At 49.5% G+C, this 12,646-nt stretch overlaps 1 protein-coding gene across 1 annotated transcript; it reads left to right on the top strand.

Annotated features, from left to right (window-relative positions):
- Positions 1-5,420: 5,420 nt before the first annotated feature.
- Positions 5,421-11,960, top strand: LOC142840278 (speedy protein E4A-like). Its single transcript, XM_075956873.1, has 6 exons — positions 5,421-5,481; positions 7,368-7,586; positions 8,283-8,341; positions 8,866-8,951; positions 11,412-11,580; positions 11,861-11,960. The coding sequence occupies exons 1-6, from the start codon at positions 5,421-5,423 to the stop codon at positions 11,918-11,920; spliced, it is 654 nt and encodes a 217-aa protein (XP_075812988.1). The 3' UTR covers positions 11,921-11,960.
- Positions 11,961-12,646: the final 686 nt, after the last annotated feature.

The raw sequence follows: 12,646 nt of genomic DNA, 5'->3' as shown, positions 1-12,646 counted from the left end.
ACTCAAATCTTTTCCAGGCCAGGGACTCTTAAAATAGAAGGAAGAAGATTCTGACGTAAGGAAAAGGAAGCTGTGTGTCATTCTCAATTAACCAAACTTTCTTGAAATACTAGGCACAAGAAATACCCAGCAATGCTGTACAGAGAAGGAAGAGAAAACACAACTGGTGGTTTTCTAGATCGCACGACTAATGCATAAAACGCTACAAACAGAACCAGAAAAGAACACGTGGAAAGAGCAAAACAGTAATGCGGTATCTGGGATCAGGCAATGATGACAAGTTCTCAAAAATGGTGAAAGTGTCACAGCTCAGAAGGAAAGGGGTCCTGGCGATCAGGAGCCAGGAATATTGAGTGTTACAGCTCAGGTGGAAGAGTGCTCTGGTAGTCGGGAGTCAGGGAACAGCACAGAGCACAGTAAGCAGAGCAGCCCTGCTCTAGGGAAGGTTTCCCCAAAGTAGCAGCTCTGCTCCAGCAGGAGAGGGCTTCCCCACTGAAGTTGTTAGAGCCAAAGTGTTAAGAGTCCCGCTCTCCCCCATCTCTGCTTTGGGGAAAGGTCTTCACCCAAACCTCCTTTAAGAGATTCATTGGGAGGGAAGAATCCAGGAGATTGGCTGCCTTGCCAGGGTGGAAGAAGAGCAGTCTGAACCTGACCAGGCACTGGGCTTATGTAGGGCTTCTTAGGGGCAGCATTTTCCCGGGAAGAAGAGGGATTGGTTAGTTTTTCCTGCTCAGTGATTAGTTAGTTCAGTTCGTCAGGGGCAGAAATGGCGAATTTCAGAGCCAAGCTGTGTTTCTTTCACTAGCTTTTTAAAGCTCTTTGGCTCCAGTTTTGGGGCCAGGGCATAGTTCTTTCACTGACTGGTTCTATTCCAGGGACAAAGTGTGTTTCTTTGGCACTGGTTTCAGAGTCAGGGTGCATTACTTTGGTTCTGGGTTTGAGGCTAAAGCATTTCTTTCACTGGCTCTGGTGTCAGGGCCAGGGTGGGCCTTTTACCCTACAAATAGTACAATATGATGAACAATTCATCAATTTCTTGCTGAAATAATGCAGCAGGGTTCTTGGCATAATCCGTCATAAAGACGTTGGTGTCAAAATTGATAACAAAAATCTGCCAACTCAGAAAGTTCTCTGATGCAGAAAGTAAAAGAATTTTATCATAGAAGCAGCAGCAAGCCACCTCGAAGTGCCAATTTTAGGTAAACTATTGAGGAACCAGCCAGAGACAGAAGCATCAGATGCTGCAGGGTGCCTTGGAAGGACTCCACTGCCAGGTTGGCTCCCTCTTCTCTCAAGTCCCTTCTGCTGTCACCTGGTATCTGAGGGGCTCATCTGAGCCGGTACTTGTCTCATGAAGCAAAAGCTCCCACATCCCTGCGACAAGCAGGTAGTTACATCTCTGAATGAGGGGCCCGGCTACACTCCCCAGGTGACAGGGAGATAGGAGCATTGCACAGAGGGGACTCGGGTCTTTCCGAAAAGGAATTCCTTCCTTGCAATGAGGATATTTCAAGCCTATATATTTTTGTATTAAGAAAAGATTTCGATGTGTACAGACAGAACAAGGGTCACCAGTCAGCAGGCTGAGGTTCTTCTACTCTGCTCAGTAGCAAGGAGAAACTCACCCAGTGCCGGCATCCCAGGTGTGCCCATGGGCTACTGGCTGGACCAGCAGGCCTACAGGCTTTCAGCTACAAGTTCTGACCTTGAGGTCTACTGTGTCCAGCTTTATAAACTAGAGACTTAATGTCCCAGTGGCCCTGGTCCTGGCACGTGGCAGCTGTTGTCATATATGGCCTCCAATAGCAGCAACAGGTAGCAGCTGTGCCTGCTGGTGCTACTGATCCTCAATGGACTTAGGTGTTGTGGCTCTCAATAGAGTGTTACGGTTATTGGGTTCAAGACAGACTCATAGCTTGATTAAATTCCCCAGGTGACAGGGAGATAGAGATACATTTTTTCATTGAGGTTTACCTTGATAAGAAGAGACTCTTGGGTCTTTCAGAAAAGGAAGTTCTCACTTGAAACGAGGTCAGAAAGCTTATATAATAATAATTTTAAAATCAGATGTGTATAGAAGAGACAATATGTATCTCTACTGTAAATTTCCTCAAGAAAGCACTCTTTAAAATGGGAGGGGTGGAAAACTTTTTACCATATGGCAAAAAACAAAATTTAATCTTTTATTTATACTTCATTGCTGAGCATAGAACCCAAACCTTCCTGTATGTTAGGCAAGTGCAATACTGCTAGGCCACACCCCAGCCCCTTATTGGGGGATTCTAGGCAGGTGCTCTACCACTGAGCCACACCCCAGCCCCTCACTGGGGGATTCTAGGCAGGTGCTCTACCACTGAGCCACACCCCAGCCCCTCACTGGCGGATTCTAGGCAGGTGCTCTACCACTGAGCCACACCCCAGCCCCTCACTGGGGGATTCTAGGCAGGTGCTCCACCACTGAGCTACATTGCCCAGTTCAATCTTTTTTCCAAACCATGTAACACAAGTTAATAACATCAAAGAAGATGCTAAAATATGGAACCAGAAGTAATAATGTTGAGGGACTAGTAGTCATGATATATCTTGATGTAAATATGTACTCTTGGGGCTGGAGAGATGACTCAGCAGCAGAGCACCGACTGCTATCCTAGAGGACCCAGACTGGATTACCAGCACGCACCTAGTGGTGCCCAACCGGCTATAACGCAGTCCTAGGGGATCTGGTGCCCTCTTCTGACTTCTATGGGCACTGCATGCTCATGTTGCACAGACAACCATGAAGGCAAAATATCCGTATACAAAATATGTTTTACAAGGACAGAAAGTAATGCACTGTTGCCAGAGAACATGGATTATAAATACACTTACACAAATATTCCATACCAATGCAAAAATACTTTATAGGAAAGTTGCGAAGTAAAATAAATACTAACAAAGGTATGTGCTCTAAAAGACAAGGTCAGTAACAAGCTTTTATAAACTAATAGAACATTTTCTAATGGAAAATTGGACAGGCAAATTCCGGAACATGTGTGATGTTGTGCAAGTTAGATAAACTTACAAACAAGCTCCCTTGTTTGATAGTAAAGATCCTTAATTCTAGGTCATGCATAAGCGTCAACCTCTCCAGATGCAACACCTGCCACCATCCTCTATTTGGGGGGACAGACACTGGACCCCATCCTCGGGTTCCCTGAGCAAACAGAACATTCCATAGATCGCCCATCCCAGAAATTCAGTACAGGCAGACTTTCACATTGCGGTCAGAAATTGGAATGAGCGAGTTGTTAACCAAGATGGAATCACAGACTAGAGGGAAGAAGGGGGAAGAAACTGCATCTTGGAATGAAGGATTCCAATGTGTGCTCTTACCCTGGAGGGAGTGAAGGGAGGAAGCCATCTAGGAAGGATGCTCCATCGTGGGGGATGCAGTGGCCCATCAGGAGATCCAGCCTTCAGCTCCAGCTGTCAGTTATCACTGTGACTGGGCAATCTTCTGGCTTTCAGTCACCTCAATTAAAGGAGGAACCCAGAGAGTAATTAGTTGTCTCACACAGCATCTCCCATTCACAAGAACCGATGTTCTGACCATAAAATGGGATTTTTAAGGACCAACTGAGTGGTCATGAAGCAAGCCAAGAGGGTGCACTTCGAGTAGAGAGGCAGCAAGGGGAGATACGTGGTATGGATGTGTGCACCTGCTGGTAGATATTATGTGTATGCACTAACATTTCACTCATCTTTAATTTTTTTCGCTTGTGTATGAGCATGCATGTGCCATGATGCGTGTATGGTCAAGAAAAGAACTTTGGGGAACTGGCGCTCTTGCTCCACTTGTTCCGAGGCAGATCTTGTGTTGTTCTTGTGCTAGGTACTCTGGGCTAGCTGACCAGCAAGCTTCCTGAGGGCAGATTCTAGGTCTGTAAACTTCTGGCAGGCTCCTCTGCTCTCCCCCATCTTGCTATTGGAGTGCTGGGATTCCAGACAAGCTACCACCTCTGCTTGTTTGTTTTGTTTTTGACCTTGGCTCTGGGGCTGTAATTCAGGTCATCTAGCTGTCACTGCAAATGGCTTTACCTACTGAGCCATCTCCCCAGCCCTTTGTCTTATCCTAAGGTTCCCTAACTGTGTGGATAGATCGCATTGTGTTTACGTACAAATTTGCCGACAGATACTTGCTGACCTGCTGATAGACGCTGGGAGGGTTGCTCCTTTTTGCCTATGATGAACCAAGTCACAGTGAACACCCGTGTTCAAGTTCCTGCACGAGTACCTATGTAGAGATCGACCGGGTAGCATCCCGGAGTGGAACTGAAACATCATCTGGTAATCCTTTGTTTGACGTCGTAAGGAGCCACCAACTCATTTTTCACATTGATGGCACCATTTTGCAGTCCTGCCAGCGATGTAGACTGCTCAGCGCATTCTTGCCAACGCTTGTTGTTCTCCAACTTATTTATCACCGTCATTCTCGTGGTGTCAAGTGGTATCTCACGGTGATTTTCATTGGCATCCTGCTTTTAAAGAACATGCCCACTGGGTGCTGGAAAGGAGACTCAGTGGTTTAGAGTACTGCCTGCTCTTCCAGAGGTCCTGGGTTCAGTTCCCAGCAACCACACTGTGGCTCACAACCATCTATAACTGTACTCCTATAGGATCTGAATGACCTCTTCTGGTGTTCAGACAAAACACCCGTACACATAAAAAACCCACACACAACACCCATACACATAAAAATAAACAAACTAACAAAGACATGTTCATTTGACTACCCATCAATTCATTACTGACTCCCCACCCCCGTGTGTGTGTGTGTGTGTGTGTGTGTGTGCGCGTGTGTGTAGAACAGAGGTCATATATCTTCCTCAATTACTCTCCACCTTATCTTTTAATAAAGTGTCTCTCAATGAATTTGGAACTTGCTGATTCTGCTAGACTGGCCAGCCAGTGAACCCTAGGGATCTTCCTGCCTCTATCTCCCCAGCAAGGGATTACAGGCAAATGCTATACCTGACTTATCCTTTTTTTAACGTGGGTTCTAAAGATTGAACCAGGTTCTTATATTTGGGCAGTAAAGACTTTACCAATGAAGAAGCCTGTCCCCCCACCATATGATTTCTTTGTTTTTGAAACAGGTCTCATTCTCTAGCCCAGGCTGGCCTGGAACTTGCAACAACCCTCCTGCCTCAGCATCCCAGGATTGCAGGTGTGTGTCATCATGGTCAATTGGATTCTGAATCTTGTTTGAGTGACTTGCTTAGGGTAGGACTGTGGGGACTCGGTCCTGCAGTCACAGGCCAGAATGGAATGTCACCATAATACCCCTGGCCTCTCCTCCACCAGCTTCCCCTGTGCTCTGGTTCTAGAACAGCAGCAAGGCCACAAACTAAATTGTTATCCTGTTGCAGGTAACCACACGGATGGTTGGGTCCTGGAGCTTGCCTCTGCGTGCCATGCCATCTAAATTCGCTTTTTTCCATCGTAAGTACTGGGCTTCCTCCATCTCTCTTGGCTCCTCAGCCCATCCACTGTTGGGACCCCTCCTGCACATGATTGGAACTTCTCTATGTGACTTCCAGGAGGTGGCTGCTCCTGTGTTCTCCCAGGGGCTAGGAAGATGAGCAAAGTGCTTGTCATGCAAGCCTGTGGATCTGAGTTCAAATCCCCAGAACCCATGTAGAAAAAAAAAGAAGTGGGCGGTGGTGGCAGACTCCTTTAATCCCAGCATGTGGGAGGGAGAGGCAGATGAATCTCTGTGAGTCTGAGGCCGGCCTGGTCTACAAAGTGAGTTCTAGGATAGCCAAGGCTACACAGAGAAACCCTGTCCAGAAAAACAAAACAAAACAGAAAGACAGAAGGTAAGGTGGCCTGGGCCTGTAATCTGAGCTGGGGAGGTGGAGTCAGGAGACTCTCCTGCATCTGCTGACCAGCGGGTCTAGATGAGTCATCAGGCTCCAGGTTCAGTAGGAAACTCTGTCTCAAAAACACAAGGTGGAGGGTTGGTGAGATGGCTCGATTGGCAAAGGAACCCATTGCCGGATCTGACCGTTTGTCATGCACGTGGGGGAATGAGAATGATAACTCCAGCGATTAGAATCAAGAAGCTTAACACAAATATCTGTATTTCTGGGGAAGCCACAAGTCAACATTGCATGTCTTCCTCTCTTCACGTGTGTGTGTATTCACACCTATGCATATCTTTGAGTGTGCAAGAGGCAGGGGGCCACTGGGTATACTTTATCACTCTGTGCCTTATTTCTCATATCTTAGCTAGGCTAGCAGCCGAAAACCAGGTACTCTGCTGTTCCCTCCTGCACCCCACACGCGCGTGTACACACACACCACACCACACCACCTGGGTCACTGTGTCTGGCTTGTGTGGTTGCTGAGATTTGAACTCAGGTTCTTTTGGTTGCACACCAATCACTCTTGATGACCGAGGCATCCCTCACCCAGTACACAAAGGGGAAAGCAGAACTCAGACGTGGAAGATGGTTTTCTTCATGGAAGGAGTCTAGGTCAGTGGCAGGAGACCTGTCAACCCTAGATTGTGAGAGAAAGTGGACTTATTAATCCACAAATTGCAAAGCTTTCTTTCAAGCTGGTTTTCAGGTTGAAAAGCTGACAACGTAACGGGCTCCTGCACTCTCATATGAAGGACACACTCCGTGGAATTAGGCAACCCAAATGACGATAGTGTCTTCTCAGAGCTCCACTCTTGAGATCTCCTCAGACTAGGGATGGAGCATCAGGCCTGGATCCCGCGAGAGTCCAGGAGGAGGGCGGGATAGACCAAAGTCTGGGATTTGTGGAAGGGAGGAAACAGGTTGGGAGAATCGTGACCGCTGGCCAACTGTCATTGTGTTCTGAGCGACAGAGTCCTCAGCTTGGCATCACCAGGCCCTCACCTGGGGTGCTGACGCACAGGGAAATCTCAGGACCAGCAGGTGAGGGGACTGGGTGAGGAGAGATGTGAGAAGGTGATGGCAAGGAGGAAGGGCGCATGAGGGAGGCCCAGGGGGCAGGATTGGGGGCAGGAGAACAGGGAGTCAGACACAGATGTCACATGGACTGAAAACCCACAATACAAGGAAGGGGTTAGGCACCAAGAGTCAGAGACAGGACAGAGAAGAGGGGACATAAGAAGAGACTTCCTTTATATGAGGACAATTTGTCTCTGATGAGGAAGAGTCTTGAGGAAGGGGGAGAGGGGATGGGGACAAGATGAGAGGCATGTGGCCATCAGACCAGAGGGAATCGGCACGACGGTTTGGGGAAAGGCAGTAGCTGAAGAGGTCTGGGGTGTTTGGAGTATCAAGGGGCAGGGCTGAGATTCACACACGCTGGGGTGTGGTTTCTTCACTTAGAACCAAGGGCGGAGGCCAACTCCCAGCCTCTGTCCACCAGCCCAAAGAGGAAGAGGAACTTGTCATCGGATTCTGAGGATGACCTGGCAGAGCTGCTGGACCCTGAGCCTGAGCCGGTGTGGTCCGTGGAGACACTGTGTGGGCTCAGGATGACGCTGAGGAGGAGGCGCGCATCTATGGTGAGGCCTGAACACCACAAGGTCTTCACCAGGCTGCTGGGTAGGTGACACCTGCATGGCTCCCTCCTTAGGTGAAGGAGGAAGCTTCTAGTCAACCTCCTTCCCTGTGGGAAAGCTGCCCTCCCGGTCCAGAGCAGTCAGCCTGGGAGGCTCAAGCTCACTTAAGTCTCAGGGACGCATAGGTGTCAGGGGCTTAGGCTAGAGTTGACATGTGTCCCCACGGGGATGAGAGAAGCCAGAATCCACCACCCCAGCTATTATTTAGCTCCGACTTTGCTGAGCTGGGGGTGTCTTTGCCCACACAAGCTCAGCACATCCATGTTCATAACCTCCTGAGACATCAGATGGGAACAGCAGCTGTTGAGACATCTTGATCCTTGGCTGAGGATGGAGCTCCGTGGTGGAGTCTTGTCCAGCATACAGAAGACCTCGGACTGATCCCCGAACAACACATACATAAAAGACATCTAAGCATGTATGCATGGCACTGTATTCTAAGCCTCTCTCAGCATCTCCTCGCAGGAGGTCAAGGTGGGACTTCTGGCACATGTGCCTGCTCCATCCTTTGCTCCTGTGTCTATTCATGGGTTCTGACCTGAACCATCCCCCAGGGAGGCAGCTCTCCTGACTCTCTTCCAGGGAGATGGTTCTCCTGGCTCTCCCCCAGGGAGGCAGCTCTCCTGGCTCTTCCCAAGCTCTTCCCTTTCACACCATGACACATGCGCTTCCTTCACAGAGGATCCTGTGGTGAAAAAATTCCTGGCCTGGGACAAGACGCTGAGAGTGTCTGATAAGGTGCGCCAAGCTGGGCTCCAGATCCTGTCCTGCCTGGGGAGGGGCCTCCCTGACCACCGTCCTCTGTCCCTCCCCAGAGCCACCAGACGTCACATAGTCCTGACCCTCCTTATCCTGCCAGTGCCTCTCTTCAGGGCCTGGCAGTGTCTTACAGAGTGGACAGGAGACCCTTGCCTCACTGGGGTCTGAGCCCCATGGTCACCATCTTACCCTGGGAACTGCTTCTTCTCTCCCACAGCCCTCTGGGACCCTCTGTTCCCACCGGGCAAAGACCTCCTTGTCCTAGTTGTCCTAAGTCCTCCCTCAGAACTGACCCAGAGCCAGCCATGCTGGAGCAACAAGGGCCTCCTGCCTCTGACCTGGCCTTCCTGAAGGCCCCTTTCACCCTCCCTTCCCCACTCCAGCAGGCACCCAAACCTGGGGCTCCTCTCTGAGCCTCACAGCCCCTCAGCCCCCTTCCCCTGTGCCTATGGTCCTCCTCTCCAGGGTGTGACGGCTCCTCTCCTGTCTGTTCTCTCCTTCAGTACCTCCTGTCTATGGTCATAGCTTATTTCAGCCGCGCCGGGCTCTTCTCCTGGCAGTATAGGCCAATCCACTTCTTCCTGGCTCTGTGAGTATTTTGCCTCCTCCTGTTGGTCACTGTTCCCTGCCCTGGATGTGGGTCAGGAGAAGTGGGTCTCTGACTTTTCATCCCTCCTATGCCTGGTTTTGTGGCTTTGTGAGGGAAAACAAGCTAATGTATTTATTTATTTATTGTATATGCATTGGTATTTTTGCCTTCATATATGTGTGAGGGTGTTGGATCCCGTGGAACTAGATTCACAGACAGTTGTGAGCTGCCATGTGGGGGCTGGGAAGCTAATGTTTATTTTTAAAACTGAGCAAGGGACTGGAGAGATGGCTCAGTCGGTAAAGCATTTGCCATACATTCATAAGGACCTGAGTTCAGATCTCCAGAATCCAAATGAAAAGCCAGGATCCTGGGGTCTCACTCCCCAGCCAGCCTAGACTTATTGGCAAGACTTGTGTCCCAGAGAGAGGCTCTAGATAAAAACAAGGTGGATGGTTCCCGAGGATCAATACCCGATGTTCTCTTCTGGCTTCCACACAGGTACACATGCACAAACATGCACCTACATACCCACATGAATACATGCAGCATGCATACACACACATGCATATATATGCTCACACACATGCACACCACACATACACATATACGTATGTACACTCATGCACACTAAAAAAGTGAATAAGAGGTTGGAGAGGTGGCTTAGAATTTAAAGACTTGGATTTGATTCCCAGGGTTCACCTGACGGCTCACAGCTGTCTATAACTGTAGTTCCAAGAGCTGTGAAACCTTCTTCTTGCCTCCTTGGTCACTGGGCATGGACATGGTACACAAGCATCCATGCAGGGAAAACACCCATGCACAGATACAGTAATAAAATAAATAGTGCAACAAAGCAAGAGGAAACAGGGAAAGATCTGGGATATGGAGCCCAAAGAGGGCAGGTGATTTGTAAGTGGTTGCTGCTGTTTCTGTTTCTTCTCCTCCTCCTCCTTCTTGCTTTCCTTTCTCCTCCTCCTCCTTTTTCCCATTTGTTTTGGTTTGGTGTTTGAGACAGTATTTCTCTGGGCAGCCCTAGAGATGTGTGCCTACCAGCAGAGAGCCTCACTTGGAGAACTGAAAACTCTGGGTACTTGACAGCTAGAGATTCAAGATGGCCTCTCAGAGGGCTGCTCGCTCATGCCCGTGTGCACAGAAGAGAGGGCATGACTCTAACACACAGAGCCCTCCTGGGGGGAGAGGAAGATGGAATAGAGGTGTCCCCAAGGGCTGAGGTGCTGTGCTTCCTTTACTGACTGTCTCCCTCTGTTCTGAGCACCACACACCATCCCATCTTCTCCCCTGGATCCCATGGTCCATCTCAGGCCTCCTGGTACAGCTCCAGTCCCGAGTAAGACGCCCCCTGCTGCTTTCCCTTGCCAGCCTGTCCCAGTCTAGTGGGTTTGTTTTGTAAGAAAACGCAGGCAACTCCCTCCCAGGCTTCCAGAAAGCTGCACCAGAAATCACTCTCCTCCTGAGGCTGGAGTGCCCAGTGTGAACTCCGACCTCTGTCCAGATGCTCTCCAACTTGGCTCCCCCATCACCCTCATACCCCCTCTCTTCCTGGCTGGACCCTTCCCAATTCCCTGTCCTCATTTTGACCTTGTGTTTTCTGTGTGCGTGTCTCACAGTTGTGTGCCTGGAGACACTTCACCCCCTAAAATCGGTCCAAACTCTGAAACACTGAGACCAATCAGTGTGATGAGGAGCCTCCTGCAGCTCCAGAGATTCGGGTGGAAGGATCTCTTGAGCTCAGGCATTCGGGGCCAACTTGGGCAATATAGGAGGACATTTCAAATCAAACAAAAAGTGGACGAAAGACCTCTTGGCTGCTTTCCTTAATCTTCTGGTTTTGCCTCCAGGAGTGTTGCAATAGAACCCCACCATGGCAGGATATTTAGGGTTGTAGTCTCTGATGTTGCCCCCTCTTTTTCCCGAGTCCTCCTACAGTGCACCTGTTGAAGGGGGGCTTATCAAAATTCTGTCATTCTTGGGACACCTTAATTCTGTTTATGTTGGGGGTTGTTAGGTTATACTACCCAGTCAATGGAGTTATCAGTGTTAGATCATGCCTTGACTATCGCTTTCATTCATTCATGCATTTGCTCTCCAGTTCATCCAACAAGTCCTACAAAGTGCGTTGTCTATACCATGAGGCAATTGAAGTAGAGAACTCAGAAACGTAGATTGTGTCAGCCATTGGACACAAGCTGGGGGAAGAGGGAAAGGATGGAGACGGGAATCCTGAGGCCATCTTGTGTCGAGAACGCCAAGGACAGCATTGGGCTCTGTAGATGCTTGATTGAGTCTTCTGCTCCATGTGGCAGGCTCCTGTCCGCAGTGGACTGGCTCTCCCTTCACGCTGGGCAGGGCTGATGCCGTCCAGTGATGAAATGCTCCCTCAGCCCCGCTTCTGGATCCGCCTTGGTAAAGAGCCCTACAACACTGATTCCTCCCCAGGTACCTGGCCAATGACATGGAGGAGGACAACCAGGCCCCTAAACAAGATATTTTTTACTTCCTCTACGGGAAGAGCTATGCCCAGCGCCCCATGTTCCACAAACTGCGGTTCCAGTTCATTCGGTCCATGGGCTGGAGGATCTGGGTGTCCCGGGAGGAGTGTGAAGAGGTGGGTGGGTGTGGGGCACGTGGGGCGCAGAGGGATGGGCTGGACAGACAGAGAGCAGTGCGGTTAAATGTGGGAGGTGGGATTGGGGAATGGGAGAGCTGGAAGGTGGGCCCGAGGATGTGGATTCGAGAGCCAGTATCTGGAGTGTAGGTCTGAGGGCAGAGTCTCCCATGAGAGCCAGTATCTGGAGTGTTGGTGTGAGGATGCAAAGTCTTCCACTAGAGCCAGCATCTGGAACTTCTCACAGAACTGTTTGGTTTCGTTGTTGTTTTTCTTCCAGATCCAGGCTTACAATCCAGAGCTCTGGGTGTGGGTACGAGATCGCGCCAATTTATCTTAGAACTCTAGGACCGTGGAGACCTGAGTCATTGACCTGACATAGGTATGTTCTTGGTGTCTTTGTGTTTTGTTTTGGTTTGTTTTGGTTTGGTTTGGTTTTTCAAGCCAGGGTTTCTCTGTGTAGAAAGGAGCTGTCCTAGAACTCATTCTGTAGACCAGACTGACCTTGAACTCACAGAGATCCACCTGCCTCTTTCTTTTGAGTGCTAGGATTGAAGGCAAGTGCCACCACTACCAGGCCTGTCTTTGGTGTGTTTTGAAGTGTGCCCATCTGTCTATGGTCTAGTTAGGAAAGGTACAGAACCCGCACACACACTTGACACACTGCATCCCACACTTACCTCCATACTGTGAGAAAACCCAGTCACACACACAGCGGGCCTCACCCCATCACTGCATACACAGAGACTGACAAGCAGGAGGCACGATCTTGGGGAGGCTATGAACCCGGAGGCCAGTCGGCTGACCTTGGAATTGACCGTTTTCCCCCAAAGACTTGAAAAAATGGGTAGAAATGCTTGTACTTCAAGCAACTACGTCCAAATGTGTTTGAGGAAATGTGGATTTCTGTTCACCACGTGTGTTCTGCAGCTCTACAGTTCCGCACCTCCATACTTTGCCCTTGTTTGTCATGTTTTCTGAGTGTGTGTATGTGTGGTGTGCGTATGTGTGTGTGTGTGGTGTGCGTATGTGTGTGTGTGTGTGGTGTGCATATGTGTGTATGTGT

This window comes from Microtus pennsylvanicus, chromosome 1, assembly GCF_037038515.1.
Source record: "Microtus pennsylvanicus isolate mMicPen1 chromosome 1, mMicPen1.hap1, whole genome shotgun sequence".
In the NCBI taxonomy this organism is placed as follows: domain Eukaryota; kingdom Metazoa; phylum Chordata; class Mammalia; order Rodentia; family Cricetidae; genus Microtus; species Microtus pennsylvanicus.
Note: the sequence above shows the minus strand (reverse complement) of the source record. Positions and strands in the feature narration are given on the sequence as shown.

Bases quoted from the DNA above. Each gene is read 5' to 3' on its own strand.
- LOC142840278 (XM_075956873.1), top strand. From the start codon at position 5,421: ATGGTTGGGTCCTGGAGCTTGCCTCTGCGTGCCATGCCATCTAAATTC. The intron at 8,342-8,865 runs GTGCGCCAAGCT...TCTCTCCTTCAG, and splicing joins CGCTGAGAGTGTCTGATAAG to TACCTCCTGTCTATGGTCAT. The intron at 8,952-11,411 runs GTGAGTATTTTG...ATTCCTCCCCAG, and splicing joins ATCCACTTCTTCCTGGCTCT to GTACCTGGCCAATGACATGG.